This window comes from Helianthus annuus, chromosome 4, assembly GCF_002127325.2.
Source record: "Helianthus annuus cultivar XRQ/B chromosome 4, HanXRQr2.0-SUNRISE, whole genome shotgun sequence".
Classification (NCBI taxonomy): domain Eukaryota; kingdom Viridiplantae; phylum Streptophyta; class Magnoliopsida; order Asterales; family Asteraceae; genus Helianthus; species Helianthus annuus.
This window is the reverse complement of record NC_035436.2, coordinates 75525081-75548384: the sequence shown is the minus strand read 5'-3', so window position 1 is coordinate 75548384 and position 23304 is coordinate 75525081. Positions and strand designations below refer to the sequence as shown.

General features: G+C 41.9%; 1 protein-coding gene across 1 annotated transcript; it reads right to left on the bottom strand.

The window, feature by feature from the left end:
* Positions 1-2407: 2407 nt before the first annotated feature.
* LOC110924524 lies at positions 2408-2845 on the bottom strand. The gene has a single exon (XM_022168526.1). It carries the CDS (start codon positions 2843-2845, stop codon positions 2408-2410), a length of 438 nt encoding a protein of 145 aa, XP_022024218.1.
* Between the last annotated feature and the right edge of the window lie 20459 nt (positions 2846-23304).

Here is a 23304-nt window from a genome sequence, read left to right as displayed (position 1 = left end):
AGTCTTTGAGAGATACATGAAGATTTTCTTCAGCTAGGCACTTCTTGAGGGTTGAGACGTGGAAAGTCGGCTGTACATTGCTGAGTTCAACCAGTAATTCGAGTCGGTAGGCCACTTTTACAATTCTTTCCAGAATCCTAAAGGGACCCACGTAACGTGGCGCTAGTTTCCCTTTCATACCAAATCGGATCACCCCCTTCCAAGGTGAAACCTTTAGGAGTATGTGATCTCCAATTTCAAACTCTACGCGCTTGCGGCGTTTATCGGCATAGCTCTTTTGACGACTCCGAGCTTTTAGGAGATTGTCTCTTATTTGGAGAATCTTGTCTATCGTTTCTGGTATGAACTCGGGACCGGTGATCTGTGCGTCTCCGATCTCCTGCCATACAATAGGCGATCGACATTTTCTACCGTATAGTGCCTCAAAGGGTTCCATTTGTATACTAGCATGATAACTGTTATTGTACGAGAATTCTACCAAAGGTAAATGCGAATCCCAATTACCACCAAAATCAATAACGCACGAACGAAGCATATCTTCGAGGGTGCAGATCATGCGCTCAGCCTGACCATCGGTCAGGGGATGGAATGCGGTACTGAGATTGAGAGTCATACCGAGAGCGGATTGGAATGTCTCTCAGAGACGTGAGGTAAAACGACCATCGCGGTCAGAGTTGATGTCACGAGGCGTCCTATGTCGACAAATGAGTTCGTCGGTATAGATTTGTGCTAATCGTTCAACCTTAAAGTCTTCTCGTATCGGAATGAAATGAGCAGATTTCGTAAGGCGATCAACGATAACCCAAATGCTATCGTGACCAGAAGGCGTTCGACGGAGTTTCGTAATAAAATCCATAGCTACACTTTCCCATTTTCACATCGGGATTTCGGGTTGTTCGAGTAAACCAGGGGGTCATTGATGTTCAGCCTTAACTTTCGAGCAAGTTAGGCATTTCGAAACATACAGAGCAATATCCTTTTTCATGCCCAACCACCAGTACCTAGTACGAAGGTCCTGGTACATCTTGTCGACACCTGGGTGAATGGAGTATCGATTTGTGAGCTTTAGTCAGCAATATCTCCCGGAGATTATTACGACTAGGAATCCAAATACGGCCGAGATAGTGATAAATACCATTCGATTTAGTCGCTAGCTGAGTTTCAGCACCACACTTCATTTCCTCTTTCAAGGTATTCTCAATGAAGCAGGCGTGTTGAACGTCGCGAATTAGAGTTTCGAGATCATTTTGGGCTTGAACATTACGAAAACTATACACATAGTTTCGTCGACTGAGAGCATCGACTACGACGTTAGCCTTGCCAGGATCGTAGCGTATCTCAAAATCATAGTCATTGAGAAGTTCAACCCATCTGCGTTGGCGCATGTTCAGTTCTTTCTGGTTCAAGATATGTTGTAAGCTCTTATGGTCGGTGAAGACTGTACACTTGGTACCGTAAAGGTACTGTCGCCATATCTTCAACGCAAAAACAACTGCACTGAGCTCGAGATCATGGGTGGTGTAGTTCTTCTCGTGGATATGGAGTTGTCGAGACGCATACGCGATAACCTTGTCTCGTTGCATAAGAACACAACCAAGACCTAGGTTAGAGGCATCACAGTAAACAAGAAATTCGTCGTTTTCGTCGAGAAGTGCGAGAATAGGAGCATTGCAAAGCATACGCTTGAGGGTTGAAAGGCATCCTCTTGGTCAGAGCCCCAAATAAAAGATTATTCCTTATGCGTTAGGGCCATGAGAGGCACGGCGATTTTAGAAAAGTTACCGATGAATCGACGGTAATAACCCACCAATCCGAGAAACGAACGGATTTCGGAGGGAGTTTCCGACGTAATCCAACTCTTTACAGCTTCAATCTTCGCAGGGTCGATGTGAATTCCTTGACTATTGACGATGTGACCGAGGAATTGAACCTCCTCGAGCCAAAATTCACATTTGGAGAACTTGGCGTAGAGGTAATTTCCTTGAAGAAGTTCGAGAACTAAACGGAGATGTTGCGCGTGTTCGGCTCTCGACTTCGAGTAGATAAGAATATCATCGATAAACACAATCACGATACGATCTAGAAAGGGTTTGCACACACGGTTCATCAAGTCCGTGAACACCGCGGGTGCGTTTGTGAGACCAAAAGGCATGACCACGAATTCGTAATGGCTATAACGAGTATGAAAAACGGTTTTAGGGATGTCTTGCTCTTGTATATGCAACTGATGATAGCCAGACCATAGATCGATCTTCGAGAAACACGTAGCGCCTTGGAGTTGATCAAATAAGTCGTCGATTCAGGGTAGTGGGTAGCAGTTCTTAATCGTAAGCTTGTTAAGTTCTCTATAATCGATGCACATTCGGAATGATCCATCCTTCTTTTTCACGAAAAGGATAGGTGCGCCTCATGGTGATGTGCTAAGGCATACAAATCCTTTATCAAGCAATTCTTGAAGTTGGCTAGATAGCTCACGCATTTCGGATGGTGCGAGGCGATAGGGAGCTTTTGCAACCGGTGTAGCACCTGGGATTAAATCAATACCAAAATTGATATCACGAGTAGGGGGTAAACTGGGAAAATCGTCGGGAAAAACGTTAGGAAAATCACAAATAGCAGGAACGTCTTTCACGGTTTTCTTCTCGTCCTTCGTCTTCACAATATGGGCTAAGAAAACAAAGTATTCCTTGCGTAAACACTTGCTTGCTTGCACACAAGACATAAGCTTCAACTCCTTTGAGAGTACTTCACCATAGACACATAATTGATCACTGTTTGAAAGGGAAAAACAAATCATCTTATCGAAACAAACAACTTCGGCATGATTCTCGCGAAGAAAATCCATGCCTACTATGATGTCAAAACTACCTAATTGCATAGGTATGAAATCGATTGGGAAAACGTGATTGTTGAGTTCGAGAGTACAATCACGTAGAACTGAATTAAAGGTAACGGTTCTTCCTGTGGCAACTTCTACGTCGAAGGTCGTTGGGAGGTTAGCGCGACGTTTTAGAAGCTTTTGGAATTCAAACGATGCAAAAAAGTTATCGGCTCCAGTATCAAATAAGCATGAACCATAAATACCATTGACAAGGAACGTACCATTGACAACATTGTTGTCAATCTAAGCCTGGCGGACATTGATGTTGAAAGTTCTTCCGCGAGCTGCTTGAGGTTGCTGCTTGTACTGCTGAGGCTGCTGTTGCATTTGTTGTGGTGGTAGCTGTTGCGGCTCTTATTTCGCAACACGCTGTGAGCAAACATTTGCAAAGTGGTTTGGGTCACCGCATGTGTAGCAAGCACGTGCGGGAACAACTGGTGCAGGAACTGCTGGGTTAACCTAAGGAGCGAGTGGTTGAGCTGGCGGTGCTGTGAGAGCTTGAGGAGCTTGCTGAAGAGGGCCTGAGCGGCAGTGAGCTGTGTAGTGCCCATAGAGGTTGTAGTTAACACAAAAACGACAGTTTGTGTAATGGCCCGCGTCCCTAAACTTTAGGCTTTTGGCAAGTTTAGTCCCTGGACTTTGCCTATTGTCAGTTTTAGTCCCTAATCTATGTAAATCTATGTAATGTTGATACTACTGATACTTTGAGTCTTAACTACTATGATACTTGATCCTTGATACTTAAACCTTGATTCTTGATACTTAAACTATGATTCTTGATGCTTAAATCTAGATACTTGATACTTGGATTCTTGACACTTGATACTTGGGAAACTAGACTCATGACTCTTGACACTTATTTGGTGCTTGACTCTTGAGACTCGTGCAACTTGATTCTTGGTTGAATGAGAGACTGGAGTCTTGTCACCCTCAGAATCTATGAAACTTGGAAACTTTTGGTGTTTATGATGTAATCTAGTTATGTGATACTTTTACCAAAATAATACGCAACGCTTAATCTAACTCGCAAAGCGAATCAAAGACGGGGACACGGAAGGGATGGGATTGACGAAGTTGCAATCCGATCAGATGACAATCCGATTGGATAGCCATCCGATCGGATGACCACCCGATCGGATAGCCATCCGATCGGATGACCACCCGATCGGATGGCCACTCGATCGACCGACCATCCGATCCATGCACACTGCCCTAATCTCTCTCCCACACTATAAATAGCCCTGTCACATCAGTCCTTCATTGATGTGACAGCCTCACTCGACTCAGACGCACGCACACCACATTTCTTCGATTTCTCGACGATTCCGGTACGTTTTACACTAGATTCATGTACTTTCTTGATCTACACTTCATTCTCTACGTGATTCTCCTTTGAAATCACACTTTTCACCGTGAAATCTTTTAGATCTGAGTTCTTGAGGATGATGTCATCATGATGGTTTATACAAACTACCATATGATGTCATTCCTGGTAAGATCTAGCTCAGATCTTTGGAATTCCATGTGTTTTTCACCAAATCTAAGCTAGATCTAGGATTTTTCATAATAAAACTTAAGTTATCTTCATCTTTTCTTCAATCTTTCACTTGAAACGGTGGAATCCAGGTCCAAATGGGTTGTAGACTGGATGGATAGTCTGAAGTTGGTTTGGAAACGAGTTGTTGCCGGAAAGGATGGCCGGAATACGGATTCCGACATAGATTCGTTTTGAACAGACGACTGGTCGGACAGGGGTGATTCCCATCTGATCAGAACGATTGTATATTGATGAGTTTTACCATTGTCTCAATACGTATCATGCCGTCATCGTTTAACCAGAAACTTAGAAACTTTACAAAAATTTTAGACGGAACAAGGACCATTCGATCGAGCAGCAATCCGATCGGATAGCCACCCGATCGAACAACCACTCGATCGAGTGACACTTATCTCACAAACATTCAGCCTTTGAGACTCTTTCAAAAACTTGAAACTTTGGAACCCTTGATCGAGTGGAAATCCGATCGGATAGCCATCCGATCGGACAACCATCCGATCAAAGCAACCAAGACACTTAACAACACTTGACACTTGGATCAAGTGGCAATCCGATCGGATAGCCATCCGATCGAACAGCTACCCATCCCACTCACACGTTAGTCACCAGATCGAATGTCAATCCGATCGGATAGCAATCCGATCGGACAACCATCCGATCCAGTGACTGATCCGACACTTTGTGCAATCACGTTACTTTGCTCGACTCTTATCTGTTGTAATCTAATCAGGCTAATTCTAAAAGAGCTCCTTTTGATCCAATAACAGTCTTAACTGTTAAGCAATCACTGTGAGTATACTCGATCCCTTTTTGCTTTAACCTTTGGGATGTAACATGTATTCTATAAACTACGAAACTTGATACTTTTGAATTCTAAACTCTATCCTATGTGTACATGAAACTTGTGATTGTTGATTCTTTGTGCTATGTGACGTTTAATCCAGAAGTGTGTAGTTCCGCCTTAACAATAGTAGCGCAATAGGAGATGCACCTCCCCATTATTCTCGGGGGTATTGTTAGGAGGATTCTAGTTTACCTTGAGTCTTCGGTAAACACTAAAGCATCGGGATACTTGGGCTATCACTGGTTGGACTGCGACACTAGCACGACTGAAATGATTTTTATTACTTACATCGTGGATATGAGTTGTTTTAACCTACTATTCAATATACTCAAACTTGTATACTCGTGGGTACATTTTTGTACTAACTCTATGTTAATACATGTTGCAGGCTGATAGGATGCTGTGAATCAGGAACTTGCTAAGATGCTGCTTAGAAACACATCTTAGTTAAATTTATAAACTTTGAAACTATTTTTAGATGATTGTATTTGATAATTTGGATGTTTGAAGCTTTTAGACGATCTTTTATGAAATCTTGATTAATATCTATCGCAACTTTTAGTGTTATGGAATCTCATGAGCAATCTGAACGCTTAGTGCTCACACCCCGATGTTTCCGCCAACGGTTGGGGTGTGACAGATTGGTATCAGAGCGATAACTATAGGGAATTAGGATAAGTAGGAATACTTGCCCTAGTCTATAGTTCTAGGAATCTTGATTCTTATTTGTTGTTTAAGACTTATGTATTCTACCGTATCTGCTTCCTAGCAGCATAGTTCTCTCTAAACTTACATGCCTTCCCTAAGGCTGATACAATATACATTTGATACTTCGAAGACACTATTAATCAGTGTTTGCATTTTGCACAAGACTTTCCCTCAAGTCAGGAGTGACATCGGAACCTTGATGGAAAATCTCCATATTATTCTAGTAGACCTTGTCTGCGGATAAGTACCGATGCTATTGGGGTACGATGTTGTCAAGTTAGAGGTGAAACTCAGATCTTGACGACTAGTCCCTCTCTTTGATTTTTATGTCTCGCTAAAGTATCGAAATTTCCGATCAATTAGGAACGTGAAATGACCAAAAGGACGAATATCGTAGGCCTAACATCGATGACATATTTGTCTAAGTAAGTCAAGACACGTTACCTCAATTTGAAAGGGGTTCGAATCACTTTGGTTAGTCATCGTTCCTCTACCCGGAACACTCTACGTTTTATGAGCCTATCTTTTATGCTATCTCGATTTTACATGTGACTTTAAACTTAATTCTTCGTTTATTCTTGATTTTTCGTTTAATTTGAGACTTTTTACGAGAATCGCATGTATGTCCGCAATCTAAAACGTTAACTCTAATCTCAGGATCAAACTAAATTTATGAAGCTTTATTCAATCTATGTGGGAATCATGATGCTATGTAAACCTATTTGATCAATCTATGTGTAGTTGGGTTTGTCAAAAGCTAAAGGTAACATGGCATAGAATATGAGAAAGAAGTGACGTGTCTGAAACATGGTGGATACGCCGCTGGTACTTCCTATATATAAGTGTTTCCGGCATGTTACCAACTTTCGTACCAAGTGCCATGTGAAACTTAGTGTTTTTAGACCGGTAATGAGGATGTTGAAATCTAAGCTATGGGAACTACTCGTGTAAACTATGAGGGGAAATCAATGTGTAATCTATGCATGTGTTGTTTCGAGTAACAAAATATGAAACGTAGCCTAGCGCCGAAGACGAGGCGGAAGTGGCATGTCCGATGCATGGTGGATACGCCGCTGGTACTTCCTATATATAAACGTTTCTGGCATGCTACCGAACCTTCGTATCACGCGCTAAGTGAAGTTCATAGTTTTGTAGACTCGGGTTGAAGTTGTGGAAATCTATATGGTGAAAGTTGCGGTGAAATCTAATGTCGTGGATAACGAAGCATGACACTGATGACGAGAGGGACGTGGCATGATTGAAGCATGGTGGATACGCCGCTGGTATTTCCTATATATAAGTGCTTCCGTCATGTTGCCGAACTTTCGTAGCACGTGCCATGTGGGATTTCGTTTTTTTGGACTATGATGAGATTGATAACTCTAATCTATTAGGGTTATCTATGTGAATTAGCTGGATAATCTATGATTGTTGAATCTATTTGGTTAATCTAATGATTGTGGTTAGCAAATCATGACACCGACGACGAGGGGGACGTGGCATGATTCAAGCATGGTGGATACGCCGCTGGTACTTCCTATATATAAGTGCTTCCATCATGTTGCCGAACTTTCGTAGCACGTGCCATGTTGGATTGCGTTGACGTTAGCATCTAAGTGACACTATTGAATCTATTAAATCTACGTGAATCTATTGAATCTATTGAGTCAATGGAAATCTACTGAATCTATCGAGCCTATGGGAATCTAATGAATCTATTGAATCTATTGGAATCTATGTGAATCTATGATGATGAGTGTGTTTTGCGACACGTAACATGACACCGAGTATGAGGCAGAAACGATGTGTCCGAAGCGTGGTGGATACGCCGCTGGTACTTCCTATATACAAGCGTTTCTGACATGTTGCCAAACTTCATACAATGTGCCATGCGAAGGTCGTGGGTTATGGTGTAGGATCCATTGAAATCTATCGGGTTAATCTATGTGTGTGTGTTGTTATGATTGGCAATTACGACATGTAACATGACACCGAGTACGGGGCGGAAGCGATGTGCCCGAAGCGTGGTGGATACGCCGCTGGTACTTCCTATATATAAGCGCTTTTGACATGTTTCCAAACTTCATACAATGTGCCATGCGAAGGTTGTGGGTTTGCGGTATCTATGTGAATCTTGTTGAGTCCTTAGTCTATCATGTGTGTGAGTCTATATTGTGAGACTTCGTGAATCTAGACTTATACGATCCTCTTGTTGGATCTTTAGGATGTCTTCTTGAAAGCTATCCGACACTCTTAAGAGATCCAGGGAGAAGTCTCAGAAAAAGATGATGTCTTTCATGGCCGACCAGATCGCTCGAGTCGTGCCAAAGATCGTCTCTGAGATCCAGGGATCAAACACTCCTCCATCCTCTGTGGACTCAAAGGCCGAGAAGCAAAAGCCTACTAAGTTCAGCTACAAGCATTTCATCTCTTACAACCCTAAGCCTTTCACGGGAAGTAATGGGGTGACTGTTATGCTCGAGTGGTTCAACAGCATCGAGGTTACCTTCATTAACAGCGAGTAACCAGATCATCTAAAGACTAGGAGTGCGACTGGAATGTTCCAAGGTAGAGCGTTGGAGTGGTGATCGAATGAGAGAAACATCTATTCTAATGAAGAAGCCTATGCTCTTCCATGGGTTGAGGTGCGAGAGCTAATAATGCTTGAGTTCAGCCCTCCCCATGAACAATTGAAGCTTGAAGAAGAGTTTTGGCACTTGAAGCTTGAAGAAGAGTTTTAGCACTTGAAGTAGATTGGTGATGATAATCTGGCTTATACTACTCGCCTTAAGCAGCTTAGTTTGATCGTTCCTCACTTGGTTTCTACTCTTAAGTGAATGATAACCAAGTACATCAATAGTCTACCTCTTGCTATGCGTGATTCTATTGAAGCGGCTCAGCTCGAAACCATTGAGGAAGTCTACCGTCTTGCAGCTAGTCTCAACAACAACCGTGTGCGTGATAAGCAGTTTGCTAACTCTACCTCTTTCAAGTCTGCACATCAAGCTACTTAGCAGCCAAGTGGCAGCAAGAACAAGAGGCGAAAGTCTCAGGGTTCAAGATGCAATGCAATTGTTCCTACTGTTCAAAACCCTGTTGCTAAACCTACTGCTGCTGTTACTGCTCCGATCACTGTTGTTCCCGAAGTCAAGAAGCAGCACCCTGGGTCTCACCCCAAGTGTGCAACTTGTAACTATCATCATCCTACAAATTCTGCATGTCGTCTATGCACCAACTGCAATCGCTATGGTCACACGACTCCTTATTGTCGTCAAACTAACCCGGCCCAGCAAGCTCAACAAGCCCCAGCTCAGGCAGCCATACCAGCACCTCCAGCTCCCCTGCAGAATCCAAGGCCAGTCAATGCTGTTCGTGCATGCTACAAGTGTGGAAACACTACTCATCTCCGTAACCAGTGTCCTCAGCTGAACTAAAACCAGCAGCCAGCAGCTCATGGACGAGCGTTCAATCTCAATGCTAATCAGGCTCGAAATGACAATGACGTTGTCAATGGTACGTTTCTTGTGAATAACCTTTATGCTTTGATTCTATTTGATACTAGTGCCAATAGAAGTTTTGTGTCCGTAGAATTTAAGTTTTTGATAAACTGTACACGCTCCAACTTACCTGAGTCGTTCTCCGTTGAGGTCGCCAACGGTAAGTTGATTCTTGTTGATTCTATTTTGCGTGATTGTTCCCTGACTCTTAACGATCACGTCTTTCCTGTTGATCTAATACCCATGCAATTGGGTAGTTTTGATGTCATTATCGATATGAATTGGTTGCGTAAGAATCATGCCGAGATTGCTTGTCACGAGAAGTTTGTTCATCTACCTCTTCCATCTGGTGATATTTTGCACGTCTATGGAGACCGAACTTCGAAAGGACTAAGGCTGATGTCATGCACACAGGCGAATAGATGCTTACGTAAACAAAACTTTGCCTTCTTGGCCCACATAGTGGAACAAAAGGGCAAAGGGAAGAACATAAGCGATGTTCCAGTAGTGTGTGATTTCCCTGATGTCTTTCCTGAAGATCTACCCGGTCTTCCTCCTCCTAGATCCGTTGACTTTCGTATTGACCTCATACCTGGTGCGACTCCTGTCGCCAGTGCTCCCTATCGTCTTGCACCTTCCGAGATGCAAGAGTTATCTAGTCAACTACAGGAACTGCTCGACAAGGGTTTTATTTGTCCAAGTACCTCCCCGTGGGGTGCTCCCGTGCTGTTCGTCAAGAAGAAAGTTCGTTTCGTATGTGTATCGACTACCGTGAACTTAATAAGCTTACCATTAAGAATCGTTATCCTCTCCCTCGTATTGATAATCTATTTGACCAATTACATGGCGCGTCCTGTTTCTCTAAAATCAATCTTCGTTCTGGTTATCATCAGCTTCGTGTACTCGAGGACGATGTACCCAAAACCGCATTTCGTACTCGTTATGGACACTACGAGTTCGTGGTCATGCCTTTCGGATTGACCAACGCACCCGCTGTGTTCATGGACCTTATGAATCGTGTGTGTAAACCCTACTTGGATCGTTTTGTGATAGTCTTTATCGACGATATTCTCATTTATTCCAAGTCTAAAGCTGATCATGCTCGTCATATACGCTTAATGCTTGAACTCTTACGTGGTGAACGTTTGTATGCTAAATTTACTAAGTGTGAGTTTTGGATCGACGAGGTGCAATTTCTTGGTCATGTCGTTAGTAAGCAAGGTATTCATGTTGACCCGTCTAAAATCGAAGCTGTGAAGAATTGGAGTACGCCTAAATCCGCATCTCAGATTCGTTCGTTTCTAGGATTGGCGGGTTATTACCGCCGATTCATCTCTGACTTTTCTAAGATTGCTGTACCTCTCACTTCGTTGACCCAAAAAGAGAAACCTTTTGCTTGGGGTCCAGAGCAAGGGGAATCTTTTTAGACCCTTTTGTGTAACGCTCCTGTACTCACTTTACCTGAAGGGAATGACAATTTCGTGGTATATTGTGATGCCTCGAACAGTGGGTTGGGCTGTGTGCTCATGCAGCGGGACAAGGTTATTGCTTATGCCTCTCGCCAACTCAAGGTACATGAGAAAAACTATACTACTCACGATCTGGAGCTTGGTGCAGTTGTATTTGCGTTAAAGATCTGGCGACACTACCTGTATGGTACGAAGTGTGTGGTCTTCACTGATCATAAGAGCCTTCAACATATCTTTGACCAAAAGGAACTGAACATGCGACAGAGACGTTGGGTGGAACTACTTAACGACTACGACTCTGAAATTCGCTATCATCCTAGCAAGGAGAATGTAGTAGCCGACGCTTTTAGTCATAAGACTCACTTCAAGGCTATTCGTATCTCTAGTGATCTGCATGCCGGTATTCGTGAAGCTTGGTACTCGTCAGCTAATGAAGGTAGTCTATCTGTTGAAGTTCTTGGCGCTAACGTTAATCAAATCGAAACTAAATCTGATGATATTCAGTACTATCTCAATCGCATTTGGGTGCCAGATCGCGATAACCTCCATGAGCTCATTATGAACGAGGCTCATAAATCTCGTTACTCTATTCACCCCGGTGCCGACAAGATGTACCAGGATCTGAGTACGACTTATTGGTGGTCTGGCATGAAGAAGGACATTGCTGTATATGTTTCCAAATGCCTTACTTGCTCGAAGGTAAAGGCCGAACATCAGCGTCCTTCTGGACTCTTAGAACAACCTGAAATCCCGGTTTGGAAATGGGATAGCATTGCTATGGACTTTATTACCAAACTACCCCGTACGCCTTTTGGTCACGAAAGTATCTGGGTGATTAATGATCGTTTGACCAAATCACCCCACTTTCTTCCTATCAGAGAAGATTATAGAGTGGAGAAACTTGCTCGGATCTTTACCAATGAAATCATATGTCTCCATGGCATACCTCTCGACATAATCTCGGACCGTGATGGTCGTTTTACTTCGCGTCTTTGGCAAACATTTCACTCCGCTATGGGTTCGCACTTGAATCTTAGCACGGCCTTTCATCCTCAGACGGATGGACAGACCGAGCGTACCATTCAAACCCTAGAGGATATGCTCCGTTCTTGAGTCATCGACTTTGGTTGTAACTGGGATGTACATTTACCATTGATTCCAGTATTCAGATGGCTCCTTTCGAAGCTTTGTATGGCTGCAAGTGCCGATCTCCTCTCAGCTGGCACGATATTGGTGACAAGCAGTTTACTGGCCCTGAAATCATTCAAGAGACAACAGATAAGATTCTTCAGATCCATGATAACTTGATCAAGGCTAGGAGCAGACAAAAGAGCTATGCTGATGTTAGACGTAAGCCTCTGGAATTTGATGTTGGTGACCGAGTTCTTCTCAAAGTATCTCCCTGGAAGGGAGTAGTTCGTTTTGGTAAGAAGGGAAAGCTCACTCCTCGCTATGTGGGTCCTTTCAAGATACTCGAAAGGATTGGCAAGGTGGCGTACAGACTCGACCTGCCTCAGGAGCTAAACAATGTGCATCCAGTGTTCCATGTATCTAACTTACGTAAATGCCAAGCCGATGAGGAACTGCAGGTTCCCCTCGAAGATTTGCAAATAAATGAAGTTGTACACTTCGTAGAGAAACCGGTCGAAATCATGGATCAAGGTGTCAAGCGATTGAGGCGCAGCAAAATTGCTATTGTCAAGGTTCGATGGGAAGGAAAGTGTTGCGCCAAATTCACTTGGGAATTGAAAAGTGAGATGAAGGCCAAGTGTCCGCAGCTCTTCCAGCAATCTTCGTCTAAGATTTCGGGGACGAAATCTCCTAAAGGAGGGGAGACTGTAACGCCCTGTGTCCCTAAACTTTAGGCTTTTGGCAAGTTTAGTCCCTGGACTTTGCCTATTGTCAGTTTTAGTCCCTAATCTATGTAATGTTGATACTATTGATACTTTGAGTCTTAAATACTATGATACTTGATCCTTAATACTTAAACCTTGATTCTTGATACTTAAACTATGATTCTTGATGCTTAAATCTAGATACTTGATACTTGGATTCTTGACACTTGATACTTGGGAAACTAGACTCATGACTCTTGACACTTATTTGGTGCTTGACTCGTGAGACTCGTGCAACTTGATTCTTGGTTAAACAAGAGACTGGAGTCTTGTCACCCTCGGAATCTATGAAACTTGGAAACTTTTGGTGTTTATGATATAATCTAGTTATGTGATACTTTTACCAAAATAATACGCAACGCTTAATCTAACTCGCAAAGCGAATCAAAGACGGGGACGCGATCGGATGGCCACTCGATCGACCGACCATCCGATCCATGCACACCGCCCTAATCTCTCTCCCACACTATAAATAGGCCTGCCACATCAGTCCTTTACTGATGTGACAGCCTCACTCGACTCAGACGCACGCACACCACATTTCTTTGATTTCTCGGCGATTCCGGTACGTTTTACACTAGATTCATGTACTTTTTTGATCTACACTTCATTCTCTACGTGATTCTCCTTTGAAATCACACTTTTTCACCGTGAAATCTCTTAGATCTGAGTTCTTGAGGATGATGTCATCATGGTGGTTTGTACAAACTACCATATGATGTTATTCCTGGTAAGATCTAGCTCAGATCTGAGGAATTCCATGTGTTTTCACCAAATCTAAACTAGATCTAGGATTTTTCATAATAAAACTTAAGTTGTCTTCACCTTTTCTTCAATCTTTCACTTGAAACGGTGGAATCCGGGTCCAAATGGGCTGTAGACTGGATGGATAGTCTTAAGTTGGTTTGGAAACGGGTTGTTGTCGGAAAGGATGGTCGGAATACGGATTCCGGCATAGACTCGTTATGAACAGACGACTGGTCGGACAGCGGTGATTCCCATCCGATCAGAACGGTTGTATATTGATGAGTTTTACCATTGTCTCAATACGTATCGTGTCGTCATCGTTTAACAAGAAACTTAGAAACTTTAAAAAAATTTTAGACGGAACACGGACCATTCGATCGAGCAGCAATCCGATCGGATAGCCACCCGATCGAACAGCCACTCGATCGAGTGACACTTATCTCACAACCTTTTAACCTTAGAGACTCTTTCAGAAACTTGAAACTTTGGAACCCTTGATCGAGTGGCAATCCGATCGGACAACCATCCGATCAAAGCAACCAAGACACTAAACAACACTTGACAGTTGGATCGAGTGGCAATCCGATCGGATAGCCATCCGATCGAACAACCACTCGTCCTACTCACACGTTTGTCACCCGATCGAATGGCAATCCGATCGGATAGCCATCCGATCGAACAACCATCCGATCCAGTGACTGATCTGACACTTTGTGCAATCACGTTACTCTGCTCGACTCTTATCTGTTGTAATCCAATCAGGCTAATTCTAAGAGAGCTCCCTTTGATCCAATAGTAGTCTTAACTGTTAAGCAATCACTGTGAGTATACTCGATCCCTTTTTGCTTTAAACTTTGGGATGTAACATGTATTCTATAAACTACGAAACTTGATACTTTTGAATTCAAAACTCTATCCTATGTGTACGTGAAACTTGTGATACCTGATTCTTGATTCTTTGTGCTATGTGACGTTTAATCCAGAAGTCTGTAGTTCCACCTTAACAATAGTAGCGCTAAAGGAGATGCACCTCCCCATTATTCTCGGGGGTATTGTTAGGAGGATTCTAGTTTACCTTGAGTCTTCGGTAAACACTAAAGCATCGGGATACTTGGGCTATCACTGGTTGGACTACAACACTAGCACGGCTGAAACGATTTTTATTACTTACATCGTGGATATGAGTTGTTTTAACCTACTATTCTATATACTCAAACTTGTATACTCGCTGGTACATTTTTGTACTGACTCTAGTTAATACATGTTGCAGGCTGATAGGATGCTGTGAATCAGGAACTTGCTAAGATCCTGCTTAGAAACACATCTTAGTTAAATTTATAAACTTTGAAACTATTTTTTGATGATTGTATTTGACAATTTGGATGTTTGATGCTTTTAGACGATCTGTTATGAAATCTTGATTAATATCTATCGCAACTTTTAGTGTTATGGAATCTCATGAGCAATCTGAACGCTTAGTGCTCGCACCCCGATGTTTTCACCAACGGTTGGGGTGTGACAGTTTGTCCCCACTGGATGATGATAAGTGCAAGTAGAGCATAGTGGGTGAGTACCAGTATATGCATGCTTAGCAGGCGGTGCGTTGGGAGTAGCAACCTGACGTGACTGAGTGTTGGGCGGTGCTGCGACTACCACGCAGTTCTTATTGGAGTTTCTTCGCTTGCGATTCTGGAGACTAGACTTGGGGGCTTGAGACAGAGCAGAGTCGGTGCTTGGTGTTGCTGTTGCTTGGTTGAGACTCTTGGTCGAAGTTTTGAAAACTCCAGCCAAGACTCGCTTGTCATTGATTTCTGCCTTGGGTGTTAGACATCAACTACCCGAAGTGATTTAACTATTCCCAACGAGTTTGAGTACACGCTTTGGCCTAATATACTATGCTCTCACCGTGATACGACTACCGTCATTCATCCTTCCAGTTACTACGTGACTCAAGTCATTGGAACAATCGAGACTTTCGTGAGATTTTTAAAATCGATTTAGAGAGTGGAACGGGTTGTTAAGATGCGGGTTTCACCCCTAACTTAACAACTTCGCTCCTAATTGTGGTTAAACAATCACGAGATAGCAATGGATATTTTCGTTGAGGTATGGATATCACTCCTGTCTCAACGAAAGATTCTCATGCTGAAGTAAAATACGCGGCGTGAATGATCTTATCGAGAGTTCTTGGTTTTCACACCTAATCTCGACACAACCACTCGTTTGTGTTATACGAGTGTTTTCAAACGTGTGTATTGTGCTAGCCTTAGGAAAGGAAAAATAAGTTTTCAGCCTTAGGAAAGGCTCCCTTTGTACGAAGGTGTAACATTGTAAGTTCGTACGAAGCCACGCTAGGTGAGTTCGCACAAGAGTATAGCATGTAGTTTCGTACGAGCCTAGAAGGTTCGCACAAGGGGTCTATTTTGGTACTTAGACAATAGACTTGGTCTGTTTAGCACGAATTGACCTAATTCCCTATCGTTATGGCTCTGATACCAATCTGTCAAACCCCAACCGATGGCGGAATCGTTGGGGCGCGACACTAAGCGAATCAGATTGTTCAAGAGAATCCATAACAACTATTTAGTGACAATATTTAACAAGTTCATTATCCCATACTAATAACAAATATTTCAACAAACAGTTATAACAGAAAACAAGTCTCTCAAACAAATCAAAATCCGACAACTTAGATTTATTAGATGAGTTTCTAGCGTTCCTATCCAATTGCAGCAAACATTCCATCAACCTGTCACATACGTTAAAATAAAGTCAATACAATAATGTAACGGTGAGTACACAAGTTTAGCATAAATATAGTATAAAAAGCGTTTACGCATAACCAGCATGTAACACGTAAAAGGCGAATCAAGTAAGTTATCAACAATGATACAAGCTAACTATATGACTGCAAGTAGAGTATGCGCGACACATCTTCACCGAGGCGAAAAAGTGAAGTAAAGTATGTGATCCTTATTAACCCCTGAATAAACAGGTGCTGAGTCCAAACTATAGTACTATCGTTGCTAAGGGCGGTAGGGAAAGTCATCACTGTGTAACATAGCAACAAGTATTCAACTATCATGCGAGTGCGGTTAGCGTTTAAGTGTTGTGTTTTTTATAGAGAACGTATGTAACACCCAAAAGTGCGTTAAGTGAAAACGGGTTCGAGTATACTCACAGTGCGTGCTTAGCAAGAAAACACGATCTGAAATGGATTGAAGGGAGCTCCTGATCAGCCTGCGTACGGGAACAGAAGCGTAAGTCCTCCAAAGTGCTGAAACGGTCGAAATCGATGTGCCAGGTGGGAAACAGAGGCTTCGTACGAAGCTAGTGCCTTCATGTGAAGGTGGGGTCTTCGTACATGTATGGCTTCTACTGTCCAAAATCGAGTGTGCTTCGCGTCTGTCTTTGCGAAATCGAGTGTTCATCCCTCCAACCTTAAGCTACTGATTAAACTTAGAGTCGGGGATGTCTTTGTCTGAGTCACGGGTGAGAATTGGGCTGTGTTGTGCGAAGTCAGTGCCTTCGTACGAAGCAGAGGCTTTACACAGAACAGTCCAACTCGCATTCGTGGCTGTTCTTGACGTTCAGAGCTGTGTTTTCGTCTGAATCGGATGTGTTTTCGAGTCCTATTGAAGACGGTTTCGACACCACTTCGTCCCACTATTTAGTGAACGAAATACGGGTCGGTTTGGTCCATTTTTTGTGTAAAAATCGAGTTTAAAAGTGGTTTTAAATGGTTTTCACTTGGATTAACACTTAGTGAGTGTGAGATCTGCAGATTTCTAACTTAGGAAGCCGTAGCTAGGCCCAATACACTTGGTTAAGTATAGATCCATTGTAAAACAAGAAGATTTGATGAAAAAGATGAAGGTTTTCATGAAAAAGATGATGTTTTAAATGAAAAAGATGAAGATCTACATAAAAGATGAAAGTTTTTGTAAAAATAAAGAAGTTTGGATGAAAACGGAGTGAATCTAGTGGAAAATTGTAGTGGAAAACGTTGTGTAACATGTGAAAATGATAAATCTTACTTGAAAATAGTTGGACAACAATTCAGCAGCGTTTCAGAGAGAATGGCAGCAAGTTAGAATGAGAGGAGGGTGGCTAGGTATTTATAGAGGAAGGCTGGCACCTTGGTTCGAAGTTGGCTGCCTTCTAACGAAGGCAGTGCCTTCGTACAAAGCTGTTGGCTTTGTTCGAAGGGGCCAGTCTGGTGTAAAAGTTCTCCGTTTCACGTATAGGATACTCGTTTGGTGCGTTAGTTAGCTAGGGTGCTTTAAGTAGTTTAGTGAGATGTTAAGTGTTGCGTTGCGTTTCGGTACGATAAATCGAGTTGCGAGAGTGAGCGTTTGAGCGTTTTAAGTGAATAAACAATACATATAACACATCTAACATATAATCACACAAATAACGCATATAATATAAATTAGTTTGTGTTGAGTTTGCGTTTGTGATAAGCGTTTATGTAATAAGCATTTATAATGTGATAACTACGATAAATAAGCGATGTAGAATGCGTTTTAAAATGTTGTTAAACCCAGTGGCATTAATCGAATCTCGGAGTACAAGTGTTTACGATTTGAAATGATGTAAAATAGGAAAAACCAAAATGCAGGTTGTTACAAACACAACAGTCCGCACATTTATATGCCATGTGTACCGCACACCTTCGAATGTTAAAATCACTAGTGCATGACGTACAATTTAATGGTGCATGGTCACACACTGCTGCATGGTACATGTCAGAATTGCACATGCTACAACCGGATAATGCATGACCGCACACCTGATAGTGGGTCGCACACTTATGAATATTAGGCCTTACACTGTGTTGGGCCGCACACCTACAGTGGGCCACACACTTATGTATATTGAGGTGCATATTACTATTCACTCGTTAGGCTTTCATTGAGAATCCAGTTGTGGTTCACTTGTTTATGTGATACGTGATGTCTTTACTTGTATGCTACCTGTTAGATATGTGTAGAAAATACGTGAATTACTTGCATACAAACCTAATTGATATTGATAACCAGAATAGGACGTGGTTGACCAACTTAAAACAAGTAATTTAATTTACCGAGCAAAGCAAAGGTGAGTTCACACATTTACTAAAAGGATGTATTCCCGGTGGTTGGGAACGAACCTCACTTTCCCAGTTTTGTGATTGCCTAGTATTCCAGGGAGGAATACTGTTAAAAGCTATTTATATTTCATGTCTTTAGCGGATTAAACGAAACTCTATCATGAAGTCCCTACACATTATACCGATTAATCGACGGGGCCTGGCGAACGGGATATTAGTTGATAGCGCTATTAGGTTTGACAAACCTCACACCATGTCGGGGAGTACGAGCGTGAACTATTATGCCTTGGCAACTGGTCAAAGATGATAGACATTGAATCGGGGCACAAACAACTCAACATTCACAAGTATTCGGTACCACACAGTTTAGTAGCTTAAAGATGGGATAGCTCCCAATGACATCTTTATAAATGAGCAATTTAACAACCTACGTTTTTGGAAATAACACTGACAAAATTGTGAACTCGCCAACTTTATGTTGACACCCTACTGCATGCGTTGCAGGTCGTTTGGTACAGCTCTTGAGCTTGCAACGGAGGAGTGTAGTGGTTGCGTAGAACCATTGATAGGTTCTCAATAATTTTTATGAATTCAAAACTATTATTTGAAATTTGAAAACTGTATGCTTTCGCTGTTAACATGAACATTGGAATTGGACTTGAACTTTAGCCACTAATCGTATTGATAGTGATGAATTTACTTTATTTTATTTAATTGTTTAAATGATTGGTGTCTGGTCAGTCACACGCCTCGTGGCAACACTCCGCATGTGGAATTTGAGGGTGTGACACATTGTGATCTTCAAGAAACCTCCTTCCAATGATCATATTCATATTCATCCTCTTTATTCATGATAGCAAATATATATCCTTCTCCGTTAGTCTCGGTAGCAACTTAATCAACAAGCATCATCATTCCTTGGCGGTTAGTCTAGAAAACAACTTACCTGCTTGAAAATTAACCATTCTGACACTTTGACTATCACAGAACTGTCAAGTATCTTGAACGCTCTCTCATATCTTTTAAGTACTGACAATACTGATGCATCACTCCTTTGACACTAATCCTGCTAACCGGCTTTTATGAAGACAAAGACATCAATATGATCATGAACTAATGAATCCGAACTTCCTATCATCAAGAACTAAAGCATCCAAGATCCTATGCATCCCCAGTCAATTTGATTGGAACCACTCGAATATTGTTGCATGTCGTTTGAATTTTCCAAAATGTTGGAATTTTAATATAAGCCATTCTGAAATTTTATTCCCCCCACCAATTTTGCAAAATTCTGACCTCTTTAACTTCACCTCTGAAATTCCAAGTATTTCCCCCTCAACTTGGCAAATTCTGGTAACTATTCTCTCTAAAAAACTCAACTATGTGGAATATGTGCCATTTTGCTCCCCAAAAGTCCGTTTTTCATCAATGCGGATTTTTATTTTTGGTCCATTAACAATCACTTTACCCAAATGATAAACATTCTGCATAGGTATCCATGACTATTCCACTATCTTCAACATTCTGTTATTTAATCATAGTAACCATTCTCTAAATCCTCCGACGGTGTCCCCGAACATCACGTATTTAACGTTAAAATCTCCATAAACATTCTATCACCAATTTTTTTCTGGACACTCGTCTCGTCACCACGATCAAAAAATACCTTTTTTTTGGCATTTTGAAAATTTGGCACATGCGCATATGGCACATGCATGCGGCTGAGCTTATCTGTATCACACATGCGCTTGATCTCATGCACGAGTATGAGCTCACGCCAGGTATGAGCTCACGCATGGGTATGATTGTAGTCTCAAGTATGAGCGTATTCGTGAGTATGAGCACATTCACAAGTATGAGCGCATTCGTGAGTATGACCGCACTCGAGAGTATGAGGGCACTCGCGAGTATGAGCGCATGCGCGAGTATGAGTGATGTGTGTAAAATGCAACATATAAATTACATCAAATGAGGCATAAAACTAACTCTTTTTTAGTACTAATGTTGGAAAAAGTGTGCTTATGTCTTCCTTTTGTATTTTCAGGGTTAAATGAGCTTAAATGCACAAAAGAAGCAAAAATGCAGCCAAATCTAACATAAATACAGGAAAAGGAATAAACGTGGCATGCCCGACCCCTTGACAGCATCTTCCCAAGCAAAAACAAGACATCAGAAGGCTGAACACACACCGTGCCCATCGGACACGGGGGCGTGCCCAAGTGTCTGTAGAAAAGACAAAGTTGTAGAAGCTTCTATTTCCCAACACGGGGGCATGCCCAGCGGACACGGGGCCGTGGTCAACGCAAAGATTCACAGAATCCAAGCAAATCTTGATAGTACAGATACGCGTCTGCACACGGGGCCATGCCCAGCGGACACGGGGGTATGGTTAACTAATGCAGACAAACTACAATTAATGAAGAAAAAGAAAGTGGATGGACACGGGGCCGTGCCCAATGGAGACGGGGCCGTGTCCGGGCTTTTTTGCAGGCTATAAATAGAGGTGCTTGGTTCACTTCAAAGGCATCCCTTAGCAAACTACCTCTCTCACACTTCACCCACCCTCCACCACCATCACAACCCACATCCACCACCATCATCCATCATCCATCATCCATCATAGAGTGTGTGTAGTAGTCTCGGGATCCAAGATTGATAGAATGAGTTCTTGATAATCAAAGGCCATGTTTGGCTAAGTCTCTTACATCACTTGGTGAAGACAAGCATTTAGTGTAATACTTTTTATTTTTAATCTTTTTGCACTTTTTATTTGGTTATGTATTAATGACTTTAATAACTAGTTTCTTATGTTGAAGGCGAAACTTCCTTATCATTTGTCTGTGGTGTCTTGGCGTTATTTTACTGTCCATATAAAATAAAAGATTTACACCATTCATATCTCTACGGTCTATATAGGGATATGTTGGCTACCTGGTCGGGGGTTAAGGAAATGGTTTGGTAAAGTTCTTGCCTTGTTCAGTGTATAGATCCTGCAAGGACCTGGGTCAAGCTTAGTAGGACCTCCTTCAATACCCACTGGTATTGGATGGCGGGGGTGCGAATGGCTTGATCCCCTCATATGTAAACTACTATTAATACATTAACCCGGCTACTTAGGATTGTATCCCTACAGACTCAAACTACTTAGCCGAGGGTAACATCACCTTCAAAAGAGGGGCATACCACATTACGCATTAATATCTTAATTAATTATCTTTCAATAATCAAACCCTTTAAGATTGTATCATTGCTGACTCAAACTACTGGGTTGAGGGTAACGTCACCTTCAAAATAGGGGCCTACTACTATAACTAAGATAATCTCTTAAAAAGTGCAAAAGTGCGAAAATAATCAAAGGTTAAACTGAAGGCGAGTCGGATCCAAGTGATTCAACTTGTCTGTCTGTTTTATTTTTATTTCTATTTTCAGCATTTTTAGTTTTTATTTTCATGTTTAAACCTTTTTCTAAAATTTAAATTTGATTAGACATTGAGGATAAACCGATAATAAAAGCACTTGTGTCCTTGGACGATCTCGGTATCTTACCAGCGCTATACTACACTCACGATGGGTGCACTTGCCCATATGTGTGTTTAGTGTTAGTAAAATATCGTGTTTTATAAATTTAAAACTTGACTAAAGTGTTAAAAAGGTTAAAAATATACATAAAAACGTATAACGCTACACACGCATCAAGTTTTCGGCGCCGCTGCCGGGGACACAAGGATTTTAAGAAAGTTTGGAATCAACGGCCTAATCGTTTTTCTTAATTTTCTGTTTTTTTAGGATTTTTCTTAGTTTTTTAGTTTTCTACAGAGCTCAGCACGGGCCGTGCCCGCTTAACACGCCCCGTGCCCAATCTTTGGTACTTGCAATCATGTTCTAAGTCAGATAGTAGCTGAACACGGGGCCGTGCCCAATCAACACGCCCAATGCCCAAGTATCAGATGCTGAAAACAGAACCGTAAGATCCCGACGGTTCGTAATTTCTGACACAAACATGAGCGATACTGATTTTTTTTACTACCGCTCCTCTTATGGTACGTTGTGTCAATTATGTGGAACTCACGAAGATTTAAAATGTTATTTTTTAAATTACACTCCCCACTATATAGACCCATTGTTTTCCTGCAGCCTTAAGAGGGGCGAGAGTAAAAATAATCCCTATCTCTCCCTTGAATGCTCTTAATCGTCCCTTCTAGATGAAATGCTTCTTGATGAATTATTTCAAATGGAAGATCTAATTCTTAAATGGATAAAAGAACTTGAGATGGATATCATTGTAAAACCCGTTCAAGATCTTTCAATGATATCGATCTTAACTTGTGAAGGTGCGGAAAACAATCACAAATTGATTCAAGAACAAATAACAATAAATAGACAATGATATGAATAAAACACAAACCAGAGATCTTGCATTCAAAGTTAAACAATGACTGATACAAGATTCTTGACTGAACTTGGTTCCCCTTGAGTCGCAACCTCCAAACTAACGAACAACCTCAACCCTAAGGTTGAGATTTGTTTAAATACAAAACACCTAGGCCAAACCCTAGGCCCATTGCGACATACAGTGGACTAACCCAACCCATACAACTCGACCCATACATGTA

Excerpts from the sequence above, each read along its gene's own strand:
- LOC110924524 (XM_022168526.1), bottom strand. The coding sequence starts at position 2,845 with ATGGATTTTCTTCGCGAGAATCATGCCGAAGTTGTTTGTTTCGATAAG.